Source organism: Dictyostelium purpureum, assembly GCF_000190715.1.
Source record: "Dictyostelium purpureum unplaced genomic scaffold DICPUscaffold_45, whole genome shotgun sequence".
In the NCBI taxonomy this organism is placed as follows: Eukaryota; Evosea; class Eumycetozoa; order Dictyosteliales; family Dictyosteliaceae; genus Dictyostelium; species Dictyostelium purpureum.
Window position 1 is genome coordinate 48,642 of NW_003519382.1, and position 15,601 is coordinate 64,242.

Here is a 15,601-nt window from a genome sequence, read left to right on the forward strand (position 1 = left end):
ACCACACCCACCAGCTGGTTTTGCATACACATAAAAAAAAAATATAATGCAAAGGTGGTTATGTGTGCATAAAATTTTTTTATTTCGAAATAATATTTATATTAAATGGGTCCACTATTAATTATTCAAATTTTTTATTTAAGTAATAAAGAAGAAAATATTTTTAAAATAATAATTTTTAAATTATAAAAATAAAAAAATAGGTGTGGTTATATAAATAATAATTTATAAATATTTTTAATTTTGATTGTGTGTGTTTTAAAAATATATTTATATAAAAAATGCAAAATAATCTTTTTTAAATTTATTTTTAAATATAATGATAAAAAATTAACTTAAAATAGTTAAGTTTATTTAGTTTGTAAATAAAAAAAATCAAATTTTATATTTAATAAAACACGCTACTTTTTTATTTTTACATTTTTTTTTTTCTTATTCAATTAAATATCGTATTATTATTTATATTTATTAATTTAAAGTAAAGCAGCAACGACTGAGACGGCAACTAAAGCAATTGAGGCGAAGACAGTTGAGGCTGATGAACCTTCAGATGAGTGTGAGGCTGAGTGTGAGGTTGAGGTTGAGTTTGATTCAGCTTCAAAGTTACAGGTGGCGTTTTCGGCTTTTTGGGCAACAAGTTCGTCAGCAATGGTGGCGATGGTACCGTTACATGAAACAGTGGTGTTAACAGCTGAGATACCTTCACAAACAATGGTATCTTGGAACCATTGGACATCAGTACCGTTGACGATGACTGAATCAGTGCAGACTTGAGTACAGTTAGCGGTGACTGGGACGGTGTAGTTTGAGACTTCAGTACCTGGGTTACCACAGACAACTGAGAATGAAATGCTTTCGAGGTTGGCAGCTGAGGCAACGGTGGCTAATAAAGCAATTGAGGCGATTGATTTGGTGTTCATTTTGTGTTGATAGTTTAAATTATTTGTTAACAAATACAATATTTAATTAAAAATGATTTCTAAAAAAAAAAAAAAGTCTTATATAAGCCGAGAAAAAAAAAAAGAAAAAGCGAAAAAAAAAAAAAATAAAAAAAAAATTAAAAAAAAATAAAAGTTTTTTTTTAAAAAACTAGATTTACGTTATCACACACCCAAAGAAAAACGCACAAATACACTATGGTGATTAGAAAAAAATCTAAAAAAAAAAAAAATTTACATTTATTTTAATTTTTTTTTTATTTATATAAAAGAAAAAAAATCACTTTAAAAAACCTATTTTGGAAGAAATCTTTAAGAATAGAGAGAGGAATGATTTAAATTTATTTATTTTTAATTTTTTTTAATAAAAATATAAAACTTTTTGCAAAAGTTTTTTTTTAAATATATAATTATTTTAAAAAAAAATCAATTGCAACGTAAGTAATTTTGTGTTTCTACGAGTGATTTGGTTTTTTTTTTTTGTCAGTTACTTAAATATTTTAGTTAATTTGAATAGTCCACGTTGCACTGAATATTCCATAAAAAAATACCGTTAAAAGTTGTGATTGAGAAAAAAATTTAAAAAAAAATTTTATCCACAAACCCTAAAAAAATAGAAACGCAAAAAAAATTATAAATACATTTCTTTTTTAAAAAAATGGTTCCAGTTTTCTTTTTACTTTGATTCTGATTTTTTTTTTTTTTTTTATCACACAATATTATATTATAATGCTAAAATAAAGGGTGTTATATTTATATTTTATATGGGGCCTATAATAATATAAAAAAAAAAAAAAAAAAAAAAAATAAAATTACGCAATATTATAAATTATAAATATTTATTATATTTGATTGTATTTATATAGTTAACACCTTTATTTTAAAATACATATTTATTTTTTTTTGACCTGGTGTGTGTAGTTATTTACCGAAAAAAAATTAAGTCTTATTTTTTTTTTATTTTTTTTTTTATATCCTGGTTTCAAAAAAAATTAATTAAACTTTTTTTTTTTTTTTTATTCAATTATTATTATTTTATACAAATAATTCATTATTATTTTTATTTCATTGATTGAATTTATTTATTTAATGTTTTATTAAATTTTATGTTATTAAAATTTTATCTTATTTATACTTTTTTTTTTTATTTTTTTTTTTTATTAAAAATAAATTTCAAAAAAAAAATTAAAAAATAAAAAAATTAATTATTTGAAAAAAAAAAAAAAAACTGTCGTTTTTGTAACCACATATGAGTTCGTTTTTATTGTTGAGGTCTTGTTTTGTTGAGAAGGAAAAAAAAAAAAAAATCTTTTAAATGGGCTTAAGTTGATCTTGTGGTTACTATTATTGTTTTTGTTGCGTTATTTAGATTCACAGTAATTTTTTTTAGGGTGGTGTTTAAATCACATTACTTTCATACCTTGTAAAAAACCTATCAATAGATAAAAGTTTGTTAAAAAATATTTTTTATTAAACAATAATTTAAAACGTGTTAAATGATAATCATCATTTAACACCAAATGTTATTTTTTTAATAAAATAAAATTTAAACTGATCAAATTAAACCATTGACAACATTGGCAAATTTAGTTTTCGTGGATGGTTACCGTTTAGAAATTTTATTTTTTTATTTTTTATTTTTTTTAATCTAAAATTATTTTTTTTGCATAAGTGGCATAAAAACATGTTTAAATTAAATGATGATAACAATTGCCAGCACCATAAATAAATTTTATAATAATGCAATTTGGGACATGAAAAAGTCTCATTAAAGCATTGCTTGTCAAAATATTTTATTTGTAAAGTGACTAGGCTTTCACAAAAAATCAGTTTTTAACCCCCTTTTTTTTTTTTTTTTTTCTTGTGAAATTTCGAAAAAACAGTAAAATTTTAATTAAATTGAAATTCTGTGTAAACAATGGTTTTTATAATAAAATTATGGTGAAACCCAAATATTTTGACATATCGTGTCAGCTTTGCACAAAATAAACAAACAAAAAAATAAAAAATAAATTGGAAAAAAAAAAATCTAAATAAAAATAATATTGTGATAGTGCTTTTTTTTTTTTTTTTTTTAAATATTAATAAATACAAAAAAATCAAAAATATTAATATTTATATATTAATATTTTTTTTAGAAAAAAATTTATTATATTAAAAAAAATATAATTGCATAATTGAATTTAGTTCTTAGTAACTAATGTAATACCATCAGCAAATGGAAGCATGCTTTTTGAGACTCTGCTATCGTCACGAATCTTTTCGTTGATTTTACGAATGGCTGTAACATTTGGTTCGTTGTTATTTAAATCCAAAACTCTGCCATCTTGTAATACATTATCAATGGCAATAACACCACCCTTTCTAATTAATTGAAGACCAAGTTCGTAGTATAAGTCGTATGAGGTTTTGTCAGCATCGATGAAAATAAAATCAAAGGTACCGCTTTCACCATTATCAATTAATTCTTGTAAAGTATCACCGGCTGGTTGGATCTTTAAATTGATTTTATCAGCAACACCAGCTTTGGCCCAGAATTTTCTTGCATGTTGAGTAAATTCATCTGAAACATCACATGAAACAACTTTACCCTGAATATTATTAAAAAAAATAAAAAAAGTTAGTATTGTGAGGGAAAAACCAAAATAACAATAATAATACAACATACATCAGCTGGAAGAGCTAAAGCAGCAGATAATGAGGAGAGACCGGTGTAAACACCAACATCAATGACTTTTTTAGCATTTAAAATTTTGATTAAAAATTGGAAAAATACAACTTGATCAGCAGTGGTAAGCATTTGTGGTCTTTCAACTTGGCCTCTGGTAACTATATTGAAAAAAAAAAAAAAAAAAAATTATCGGGGTTAATATATAAATTTTTTAAAAGTATAATCTTTAATTATTAATGCATACAAAGAATTAATTCTTTTTGAACTTCATTGAGTTGATTTGAGTGATCAATAGTATATTGAACAAGGTCTTGTGTGATTGCAAGTTTAATTTTACCAGTGTTTTTTACTTCAATTGGTTCCATTTTTATCTTTTATAAATATATAATATTATTTGTTTGTTTTCTTTAAAAGTTAATCGTTGAAAATAATGCAAAAAAAAATAAAAAAAATTTTTTAATTTATAAAAAATAAAAAAATAAATTAAAAAAATTAAAATAAAATAAAATTAAATAAAAAATAAAGATTCTTTTTCTTTTTCTTTTTGGTTCTGTGCATGCCTTAAAAGAAAATGATATAGATACACAGAATAAAAATAAAATTTTTAAAATATAAATAAAATCAATTCTTTTGGTAATATATAAAAAAAAAAAACGATTCTTAATAAAAATAATAAAGATATATAAATAAAAAGTAAAGTGACAGAATCATTCTGTTCTTTTATTCAATTTTTTATAATAATAAACTAAAAACAAATATAAGTTTTTTTGGATATTTAAAATAACCATGAGGATTTCCCCAGTTATTAAAAAAAAAAAAAAAAAAAAAAAAAAAAAAATATTCATTAAAAATTGAAAATAGAAAAAATTGAAAAAAAGATAAAAGATAATTTTAAAATTAAATACATAAACTCACCCATAAAATTATTATGCATAAATTTATTGTATATAATTTAACATTTTTTAATTTTTTATATTATTTTTTATTATTTTTATTATTTTTAATATTAAATATTATTTTATATTTTAAATACAATTTAAAATTTTATATGCTATAAATAAAATAATTATTTTTGAATTTTTCTCAATACACACCCAAGTGCCTACTTTATTTTATTTTTTTTTATTTTTTTTATTTTTTTATTTTTTTAAAAAAATTTTTTTAAAAAAATTTTTTTAAAATTTTTTTATCTAATAATTTTTTTTTTTTATTTTTTTTTTTATTTTTTATTTCAAAATTTTACAAACTATATATATATATTTAATTTTAATACATAATGAATTTTTATAAAGTTAAAAATAATAATTATTTATCTTCTTATAAAAAAGTAGGTGGTGTTTTAAATAATAGTATTAATAATACTAGTTGTTCTTCTATTTATTGTTTTAGAAATAATAAAAAAGGCGATAATAACAATATCCATAATAATATTAGAAAAATTAAAACAACTCAAAATAAAAATTATTATTTAAAGAAAAACTTTAATACTAAACATTTTATTATTTTCCTCTCTAATAACAAAAGAAAAATATTCAAAAAAAATAAAAAAAATTTAAAAAAAATCGAAAATCTTAATAATATGTCAAATAACAATAATAATAATAATAGTAATATTTTTAGTTCTAGTAATACTTCTATTGACTACAGCGTTGTTGCTTCTCCACCTTCTTCCTGGTCCCCAGTTTATCACCCAAGTTCCAAAGATGTCTTAAGCAATAGTAGCCAAAACAACAACAACAATAGCTATGCCAATATGATGATAGAATCTTACGAATCCTCTTTAGTTCCAAATATCTGCCCAGATGCTCCAAACAACTACACCTCTTATTTAATTGGTTTATATCATCATAACTCGTTTGAAGGCAAAGAACAAGACTCTATGTTATGTTCCTCACCAAATGATAATGACGCCGATATAAACAATTATGGCTCAATGTTCGAATTAATCAAAAATAGCCCACTCAACCTCTCTCATTGTGGTGCTCAAACTGTTCCGTCCCTTTAAAGGCTTAACCTTCTAACTTTTTTTTCTTTTTCACTTATTTTATCCTATTTTTTATAAATTTATAATATTATTGTGGAAATAATATAATAAATAAAAAAAAATTAAAAAAAATAGAGGTTATTTATTTGTGGTAAGAAAAAAAGAAAGAACAAAAAATAAGAAACAAAATGGATAGAAAGCCCAGAGACTCTTCCCAGATAAATGGTAGAAGAACCGTTAACAAATAATGTTGGGCAACAAAATAGAATATGTCAAATTTAACATATTTAAATTTCAAATTTCAAAATAAAGTTTAATATAGGTGCAAAAATACGAAATTTTTTTTTTTATTATATTTTTTATTTTTATTTTTAATTTTATATTACTAATTTTTTTATTTTTACCAAAATACAGGTATCAAAAAAAAAAACTCTATTTAACCAATAAAATTTTTTAAAAAACTATCAATAAATAAACTGTAATTATTTTATTTTACATATAATTTTTTCTTTTTCTTTTTTTTTTTTTTTTTTTATTTAAATAATTTATTTTTATTCTGTTTGGGTTATAACAGATGCTATTTCTTGAGGTTTTTGGATTGGAGAACTATTATTTGATTTTACAGATTCAGTTGGTGTGGTAGAGTCAGTGGTGGTTGCTGTTGAGGCAGTTGTAGTTACTGTTGGTGTTGTTGAGATTGGTGTTATTGGTTTAATAAAGCTTTGAATAATTTCATCAAATTTTTGGTATTTAAACAAATCTAATTTTTTTCTTGATATTAATCTTAAAGTCTTCCAAACATATAATGGGTTATCCTTTTTTAATTGTTTTGGTTCATCTAAATCGCTTAAATCATCAGAATCAATTTCTTTTTGGACCTCTTCAAACTCTGGATATTCTTTACCTTTGTTAGCTTCTATTTCGAAAAACTCTTTTTTGTCTTTTTCATATTCAGCTTGTTTAATTCCATTTTGTTCCAATCTTTTTTCTTCCTTCTTCTTTATTCTCTCTAATCTCAATCGCTCTTGTTTCTGTTTTTCTTCAAATTCTATTTGTTCTTCTGTTAATGGGTCGATAAGTGATTCTAATAAAACAGAGTTTTGCGTTTTTAAATAGGAACGATCGGTAACACCACCACTAAGATTCCAAAGTCTTGATAGCTCTACATTACCCATAACCATTCTATTTGATTTCTTTGATACTGGTTTTTTCTTTTTAACTATTGGGCTGCAAGGTGGTCTTTCAAAGTTTTTACAACCATTATCTCTTTTCCAAATAATCCAATTCTTTTCTCTCTTTAATATTGATGAAAGGCAATTCGAAAAATATTCACCACCTGGTTGGGTGTTTGATAAAATTTTATAACACTTTATTGTTAAATCTTGAATTATATTTTTCTAAAATAATTTATAACAATAAAATTAATAAATAAAAAGTAATGGTAGATTGTTTTAAAAGCTATAATTATATTTACTTGTAAATCGTTAAATAGAGTTGGGTATTTTTGACCAGTTAAATCTAAGTTTTGAAATGTTATTAAAATTTGAGTAAGAATGTTTCTTCTAAAGGTTGAGTCTTTTAATTGTAACTTCATAAGGTTGCTACTAGTTAAATATTTGGTAAAATAATGTTGTTTTGTTGGATTTGATTGTTGAAGATCCTCGAGATTGATGTGGGTTGAAAATGAACCAATAACCAATTCTAATGCCTGTATAAATGAATCCCATTTGGCTTTATTTAATGTAATGCTTGTGGCAGTGATGTTATTGAATAATACAGTTTGTGGGTTTTGAAATATAGTTTGAAGTCCCCAAAATTGGGTATAAAAGTTTTTATCAATGGTTTGATCCTCGCTGCTACCATCTTCAATGTTTTTCATTATATCATTTTGGAAATCTAATGATTCTTCTGGATGAACATTATGTTCACCCTTACCATTTAAACCAGAGGGATCTGATAGTGGGAAAACATATGCTAAAAATAATAAAATACGACCACAAGAGTCTGGGTTTGATGATCTTGAAAATCTTTTTAATAATTCTACACAGATTTTTAATAATAAATTTCTTTTTCTACCTTTAATAATTTCTGGATCCTAAAAAATAATTGATTTGTTTTATTAGTATTGAGGAACCTTTTTAAATCTATATATGTATATTTAAATCATACTTGAGAAAATAATTCTGCCCTAGATTCCAATAACCCAAATAGTTTTAAACATTCGTTAATTGTTTTAGTTTCATATAAATCTTCTGATAATTGCAATGGTAAAATACTATCCAAACCAAATATATCAATAAATATATATGCTAATTGAATGGTTACATCAATGTCCTCGTATGTTGTATTTTTTTCTTTCTATAGTTTATTAGAAGGATATATTAGTATAAATATAGATAGACAGGTGGTAAATTGAGTGATGTTATTACAATTAATATATTAAAGAAAAGTCTAATGTTAATATCAATCGAGCTTTTAATTTCTATTTTGTTGATATCGAACGATGGAAACTGGCTCGATAGTTCGTTAATTAATTTATCTTTATTAAAAATGGAGGTGGGGATTGTTGTTGTTGTTGTTGGTTGTAAAGCTTCCTCTTCCTCTAACTCTTTCATTTCTGAATCGTTTGTTTCGTTTTTATCTTCATTATCATTATATACATCTATTTCTTTTTTTATAATTTTATCAAATAGTTTAATTAAATTATCTTGCATTTTAGTTATTATTAATTGATTTTATGAAAAAAAAAAAAAAAAAAGTAAAAAAAAATGAAAACAAAAAAAAAAAAAAATTAATTTTTATGAATTTTAAAAAATTAAAAAAAAAAAAAAAAAAAAAAAAAAAAAAAAAAAAAAATACAAAACAAAACAAAACTAAATATTCCTCTTTTTCTATTTGTAAATATAGATTGACATTTTATATAGATAATGATATAATTTTTGTTTAAAATAAAAATTTAATATTATTTTTTTAGTGTTCATATAAACACACCAAATTCCCTCTTTTTTTTTTATTTTTTATTTTTTTTTTTAAATTTTTTAAAATTAAATTTTTTTTTTTTTTATTTTTTTTATTTTTTAATTTATTTCGCTTATTGCTTTTTATTTTTTTTTAAAAAAATTATTTGTATATATTTATTTCTTTTTTTTATTTAAACATAAACCATGTCATATCAAAATGATGCACAATACAACCACTATAACATTGAACCAATGAATACAGGTAATTATAGATATGGAGGCGGGGGCAGCTATAAATCAAATTTAAATGATCAAAATGTATACAATAACATAAATAATAATGGTGACCAAGAAAATATAGATTTTAATCAACAATACCATCACCAATCCTCACAATATCACCACAACAACCAACAGCCAACAACAACATTTAAAAGTAACAATAATCAAAGACCTCATCCAATACAACAAACAAGACAACACCAAGGAATTGATATACAAAATATACCAGTTACTCCAATCCCCAAAAAGAATGACCAAGGCTCATCAAGAGTACCACAATCACCAAATAGGGTTAATTTTAATATACCATCCATTGTAACATCTGATGCAAGTGATAAATTATCAGCTGCTAATAAAGCTTCAAGACAAAAGCTTACTGCAAGTCAAAGCTATTTAGATGAGGATGCAACTATTGAATACCAAGATGATTTCCAAAGGGAATCAAATGATATAGCAAACAATCTTAAAACCCCAAATCCAAAAAATCATAATCTACCTCAATCATCGCATCAATATTCAAACTATCATCAACAACAACAACCATCACACACAATAAACAATCATCATCAACCAGATCAACAAACACAACCACCACCATCACAACCATTTTACCCAAAGCAATATACAGCTCAACAACCAACACAAAACCAACAATATGAACAGTATGTATATATTTACTATTTATTAAAATAAAAGAAATATTTAGTATACTAAATTTTATTTTTTAGAAATAATAGATCTAGCAATCAATATGTACAAAAACTAGAAGAGGAAATATCAGTTTTAAGAGATACACTAAAAGAAATGAATAAACAAAAACCAAAATCCTTTTCAATAAATCAACAATCTCAAATTCCAACAACATCATTCCAAGATCAAACTATCCAACAACAACCACCACAATCACAACCACATTTACAGGCATCACCACAAACTATCCAACAACAACAACAACAACCATACTATCCAACCCAACAATCATATAACAGTGAAAATGACTATTTTATTAAAAACAAACTAAATGAACTTACAGATGAAATCTATCAATTGAAAGATGAAATCTCTGACCATGAAAAAACAATTGATCAACAAAAAAAAGCCATAATAAGATTGGAAAAAGAGAAAAAGAAACTTATAGAGTCTGAAAACTATTTATTAAGTGAAAAATCAAGATTGGAAAGAGAAAATTTAATATTACAACACAATGGTTCAGCATCAGAAGCATACGAACTTGGTTTAAAGAATTTGGAAGAGGATAAATTAAGACTAAAAGATACAATTAGCAGTTTACAAAACCAAATCAACTTGCTCAACCAAGATATACACAAAAAGAACTATCAAATACAAGAAATTGGTTCAGACTACGACCAATTAGTGGAAAAATTTGATACCTTAAAAAATCAAGATAACAACAACAAGGAACACCTTAAAGAACTCACTGACATCAACAAAGAGTTTGAACAACTTAAAATCAATACAACAAGCGAGAAAGAAAAGCTTTTACAAAAAATTAGTGAACAAAATCAAACAAACAGAAACCTGCTCAACGAAATAGATAATAAAAACCGACACATCACCCAAATCGAAAGCTCACAACATGAAATAAATGGTAAACTTAAAATTTTGATCGATAGCTATAAAACAAAAAATAAACAGCAGTCCTCGGAAAACCAAGAATTAAATAACAAAATTACTCAACTTCAAAATGCACTCCAATCAAAGAGCTCGATTTTTAAAAAAACCTTTGATGAATCTCTTGAAAATATCAAAAAACTACAAAATCAATTTGAAACAAGTGAAACCGAATATAAATTTAAACTCAACGAAAAAGAAAATCAACTATTTGAATGTAAGAATGAAATAAAATATTACCAAGATATTATCGAAAAACTCTCACCTGGTTTTAATAGAGGAGCCAGTGGAAGAGGTACAACCCCAAGTAGAACCCCATCTCCTGTAACCTATAGTACCCCAACCAGAGTCAACACCCCAACCATAACGAGAACCCATAATGATGGAGTTGGTGGTACTCCTTCGAGTGGTAGCGGTGGTACCCACTCTAGATACAATGGCAATCCAATTAGTAGAGTCCAACTAAATCCTCAATCCTCAACTTTTAGATAAATAAAAAAAAAAGTAATAAAATAAATTATTTTTTAAAAAACTATTATTCTTTTTTTTTTTTTTTTCTAATCTAAAATTAAGTAATAATTTTATTTTTTTATTTTTTTAATTTCAATATTTAAATCGACATTGACAATACTATATTATAATATTTTATTTTAATTTTATTTATTGTTTTTGTCGTTAACACTAATTTCATTAAATTTTTAAAAATAGCCCCTCCACTTTTTCAAATTTTTAAAATACTATTTTTTTTTTTTTTTTTTTATTATTTTAAATTCGCAATAGATTTTAGATTTGGGTTTAATTTTATAATAACAATTTTAAATAATTAGTTTCACTTTGATATCAGGGTTTTTTAAAAAAAAATAAAAAATATTTTAATATAAATTGGGATAGGAATGTTTTAAAAGAATTTAAACTTTTAGATTCATAAATGATTTTATTAAAATAATAATCGAGAAAAAATAAAAAATTTTAAAAAAAAAAAAATAACAAAATAAAATTAATAATATCTATTAATTATATAATATTATAATATATGGTATATATTTTAATATTTTATTTTCCAATTTGTATTATTTTTTAAAATTATTGAATTTATCATTTTTTAGATCACATTACACCCTCCCCCCAAAAAAGTTTAAATTGTTTAATTAAATAATTTTAAATGAGTTAAATATTCAAATTTAGAAAAAAAAATAAAATAAAATATAATAAAATAAAATAAAAATAATAAATTGGTAAAAATAATATGATTCATTTTACCTGTTTGTGAGTATTTAATTAATAAAATTCGTATTTACCCCTTTTTTAAGAAAAAAAACCAGTAAATTCATATTCGCTTTAATTAATTCTTTAAAAAATTAAGAAATTGTGGTTGTTGTAATTTAAATATTTATTTTTTTTCATTTTCTTTTTTTTTCTTTTCTTTTCTTTTTTTTATTTTTTTTAATTTTTTCCAAAAGATTAATTATATGAAGCAAAGGGTGGTGTTGGTGTTTGGTGAATCTATTTTTTTTTAAATAAACAAACTGTAATATAACGGTTTTTTTTTTTTTTTTAAAATTTCATAATATTTTTAAATTTAATATGAGGGATTTGAATATTTTAACGGTGAGTTTATAATCAAAATGATGATTTTTTTTTAATTTTTTTAAATTAAAATTTTTTTTTAAAAAAAAATGAGAGTCTATAAATTGGAAAAAGCAGCTTCAATTTTTTTATTTTATTTTCAAATTTAATAACTATATAGTTTATATGTTGTAAAAAAAATAAATAAGAAAAAGTGGATATCAATAAATATAATTAATAAATATATAATCACTTTGTAATTTTAAATTCAAAAACTCTTTTTCTTTTTTATTTTTATTTTTTCTTTAAAATGTAAGTTAAAATTTAATATTATTCTCAATAATCTAAAAAAAAAAAATTTATAGTTGACAAGAATCATTTATTTATGGTTTTCCAATTTCTTTTACTATTTTTATATTAATAAAATATATTGATTACTAATTACTCTTTTTTTCTTTCTCTTATATTATCTTTTTTTTTATTTATCTTTTTTTTTTTTTGTTATAATTAACTGTTTTTCTGTTTCATACTAAAATTTAAATTTAAAAAAATCACACACCCGCCATGATCTTCATAAAAATTATTTTTTTTTAATTTTTTTAATTTTTTATTTTTTGCCATTTTTTATGAAAAATATATAATTTTTTTTTTTTCTCTTTTTTTTTTTTCCTTTCTTTACTTCATTTTTGTATATTTTATATTTTTATTTAATATATATTTCTAAATCCATTATTCTTTTTTTAAAAAATATAATTCATTAAACCAATATATAACATACGTATACAATATATATTTATATAAATTTATATAATTAATAAAATAATAATAATTTAATAGAGTTCAAAAATAGAAATAATTTTAAATAACAAAAAAATGTCAACAATTAATAATAACACTAATCCACTAAAACCAATTACTAGAGCTCATACCACTCATTTAATGGGTGGTAATCCAATGTTAATGGATGAAAACAAAGTTCCAAAATCAATGTTAGAGTCTAAAAAGATCGGTATTACCGGTACCAAAACTTCAAGAGGTGCTCTTACAGATGTTACCAATAATTCAATCTCTTCTAATCTCACTGGCAAAACTTCAATGCAATATTCAAACAACATAATTATGGTAACTATTTTTTTATAAACTAAATTTCGAATATGGACTATTAACTAATTTTATATTTTTTTTAAAGCCACAAAGCAATGCCAGAATCGCTACTAGATCTAAATCATCAATTGATTGCAACGGTGCCAATTTACGTACAAGTGCATTGATTAATGGTATTTCCACCAATGGTCCACTCGTTAAAGTTGCTAAACGTGATATGCCAACCGAAATGATTCCAGAGATTATCGATGCCTCAGATGACGATACAAACTCCGACAACATGTTAATCGATCAACAAGAGATCCCAGAAAATATCGATATCTATGATAGCCACGATCCACAATGTGTTGGTGAATACGTCAATGAAATTTTCGCATACTACCGTGAAAAAGAAATTGTTGACCGTATTGATAAAGATTATATCAAAAACCAATTTTATATTAATGATCGTATGCGTGCTATTCTCGTAGATTGGATGATGGCTGTTCACGTTCGTTTCAAGTTACTCTCAGAAACTTTCTTCCTCTCTGTAAATATCGTCGATCGTTATCTCTCCAAAGTCGTCATTCCAGTTACCAAGCTTCAACTTGTTGGTATCACTGCTATTCTTTTAGCCTGTAAATACGAAGAGATCTACAGTCCACAAATTAAAGATTTCGTCCATACCTCCGATGATGCTTGCACCCACGCCGAAGTTATTGATATGGAAAGACAAATTCTCTCTACCCTTCAATTCCACATGAGTGTCACCACTCCACTTCACTTCCTTCGTCGTTTCTCCAAGGCTGCTGGCTCTGATTCACGTACTCATTCTTTAAGCAAATACCTTTCTGAATTAGCTATGGTCGAATATAAAATGGTCCAATATTTACCATCAATGATTGCCGCCGCATCAATTTATGTTGCTCGTCGTATGACCATGAAATCTGGTCCATATTGGAATGTTACACTCGAATTTTACACTTGTTACAAAGAATCTGATATCATCCTTTGTGCACAAGATCTCAAAGAGGTCAGAAAGAGAGCTGATAATTCAAATCTTAAAGCCACCAAAAAGAAATACATGTCCGCTAAATTAATGGAAGTTGCTACAATCCCAGTTGTTGATTTTTAAATTTTACAAATAATTGTAATATTAATTTTCAACAAAACTTTCTCATCTTTTTCTATTGTAGTAATATTTCTTTTTCCTTTTCACCCAACACACTTTTTAAAAATAGTTTTCATAATAATTCCAGCCTCTCAACTAGATAATCCATTTTTTTATTTTCCTTCCCTTAGGGGTATTGGAGGATATTATATTTATATTGTTCAAATCTCCACCAACCAAACAAATAATAATTTCCAAAAATTTTTTTAATTATTTTGCCCCAAAAAAAAAAAAAAAAAAAAAAAAAAAATTTATCTTTTTTTTTTAATGTATAGTTTAAAATGGTATATATAAAAAACAAAAAGATATTTGAAATTAAAATAACATTTGTAGATTATTTTAATCATAATTTATTTTTTAAATAAAAAAAAAAAAAAAAAAAAACAAAAAAAACAATTGCACTTTCATTATTTCTATTTTTAAATTTTGTCCTTATCTATTTTTATTTTAATTTAAATTGATAAATTTTTATATTTACAATATTAAAAATGATTTTATTATTTAGTTAATATATAAATAAAATTGAAATTATTATAAAAAAAAAAACATATCGATTTTATAATTAAAATTTTCTTTTTACAAGGTTTTTATTTAAATTTATTTATTTTCTTGGTTGGGCTGAAATATATAATACTAAATAAAAATAAATAGAAAACAGTTAGTATAATGTATAAGTTAAAAATATTTACTATATTAAAAAAAATATATAACATTTGTATATTAAATATCAAAGATATGTTTATTTGATATGGGTATAAAAAATTAATTAATATAGTAATGGTGTTTATCAAAATAATAGTTACCATTGTTTCCTCTTAAAAAACAATCACCATATTTAGTTTTTAATTGACCGTTAAGATATTCTTCAGTTTGTTCCATGACAATGTTCATATTACCATCTACAACTTCTAAAATACCTCTATATTCTACACCATTATTTAATTTTACAACAACTGGTCTTCTTATACACATTTTAAAAAAATTAAATTGAGCATTGTTGTTTGATGAGCTATTTGGTGTTGCCATTTTTTAATCTGTATTGTATATATATATAAAAAAGTTTAAAATAGTTATATTATTATTATTATTATTATTATTTTTATTATGTGCTATTAACTATAGATATAATTAACTATAGTGTTGTTATTTAAATGGTTAATTTTAATTCGTATGGTTCGAAATTATAATTTTAAAAAAAAATTTAATTGGATGAAAATGAAAAAAAAAAAAAAAAAAAAAAAAAAAAATTTTAAAAAAATTAATTATTTTTTTTTTAAATTATAATTTTTTTTTTATTAAAATTATATGAACAAA

The 15,601-nt window shown here is 23.0% G+C and overlaps 7 protein-coding genes across 7 annotated transcripts; 3 read left to right on the forward strand and 4 right to left on the reverse strand.

Moving 5' to 3' along the window:
• Positions 1 to 384: 384 nt before the first annotated feature.
• On the reverse strand, positions 385 to 951 carry DICPUDRAFT_91500 (uncharacterized protein). The gene has a single exon (XM_003285404.1). The coding sequence runs from the start codon at positions 918 to 920 to the stop codon at positions 474 to 476; it is 447 nt and encodes a 148-aa protein (XP_003285452.1). The 5' UTR covers positions 921 to 951; the 3' UTR covers positions 385 to 473.
• A 2,170-nt stretch (positions 952 to 3,121) lies between these two features.
• Positions 3,122 to 4,001, reverse strand: DICPUDRAFT_53543 (uncharacterized protein; the record flags this gene model as incomplete). The annotated part of the gene is made up of 3 exons (XM_003285405.1): positions 3,854 to 4,001; positions 3,607 to 3,767; positions 3,122 to 3,529 (listed from the first exon to the last, which is right to left on the reverse strand). Exons 1-3 carry the CDS (start codon positions 3,972 to 3,974, stop codon positions 3,122 to 3,124), a joined length of 690 nt encoding a protein of 229 aa, XP_003285453.1. The 5' UTR covers positions 3,975 to 4,001.
• Positions 4,002 to 5,188: 1,187 nt separating this feature from the next.
• Positions 5,189 to 5,614, forward strand: DICPUDRAFT_149324 (uncharacterized protein; the record flags this gene model as incomplete). Its single annotated transcript, XM_003285380.1, has 1 exon — positions 5,189 to 5,614. The coding sequence occupies one exon, from the start codon at positions 5,189 to 5,191 to the stop codon at positions 5,612 to 5,614; it is 426 nt and encodes a 141-aa protein (XP_003285428.1).
• A 530-nt stretch (positions 5,615 to 6,144) lies between these two features.
• DICPUDRAFT_29296 (uncharacterized protein) lies at positions 6,145 to 8,307 on the reverse strand (the record flags this gene model as incomplete). The annotated part of the gene is given in 4 exon segments (XM_003285406.1): positions 6,145 to 6,990; positions 7,008 to 7,688; positions 7,763 to 7,951; positions 8,023 to 8,307. The coding sequence occupies 4 exon segments, from the start codon at positions 8,305 to 8,307 to the stop codon at positions 6,145 to 6,147; spliced, it is 2,001 nt and encodes a 666-aa protein (XP_003285454.1).
• A 450-nt stretch (positions 8,308 to 8,757) lies between these two features.
• Positions 8,758 to 10,959, forward strand: DICPUDRAFT_149327 (uncharacterized protein; the record flags this gene model as incomplete). Its single annotated transcript, XM_003285381.1, has 2 exons — positions 8,758 to 9,497; positions 9,564 to 10,959. 2 exons carry the CDS (start codon positions 8,758 to 8,760, stop codon positions 10,957 to 10,959), a joined length of 2,136 nt encoding a protein of 711 aa, XP_003285429.1.
• A 1,947-nt stretch (positions 10,960 to 12,906) lies between these two features.
• DICPUDRAFT_53545 (uncharacterized protein) lies at positions 12,907 to 14,647 on the forward strand (the record flags this gene model as incomplete). Its single annotated transcript, XM_003285382.1, has 2 exons — positions 12,907 to 13,155; positions 13,223 to 14,647. 2 exons carry the CDS (start codon positions 12,907 to 12,909, stop codon positions 14,249 to 14,251), a joined length of 1,278 nt encoding a protein of 425 aa, XP_003285430.1. The 3' UTR covers positions 14,252 to 14,647.
• Positions 14,648 to 15,082: 435 nt separating this feature from the next.
• Positions 15,083 to 15,271, reverse strand: DICPUDRAFT_13870 (uncharacterized protein; the record flags this gene model as incomplete). Its single annotated transcript, XM_003285407.1, has 1 exon — positions 15,083 to 15,271. A coding segment is annotated over one exon (189 nt), but the record flags the coding sequence as incomplete, so codon positions are not given.
• Positions 15,272 to 15,601: the final 330 nt, after the last annotated feature.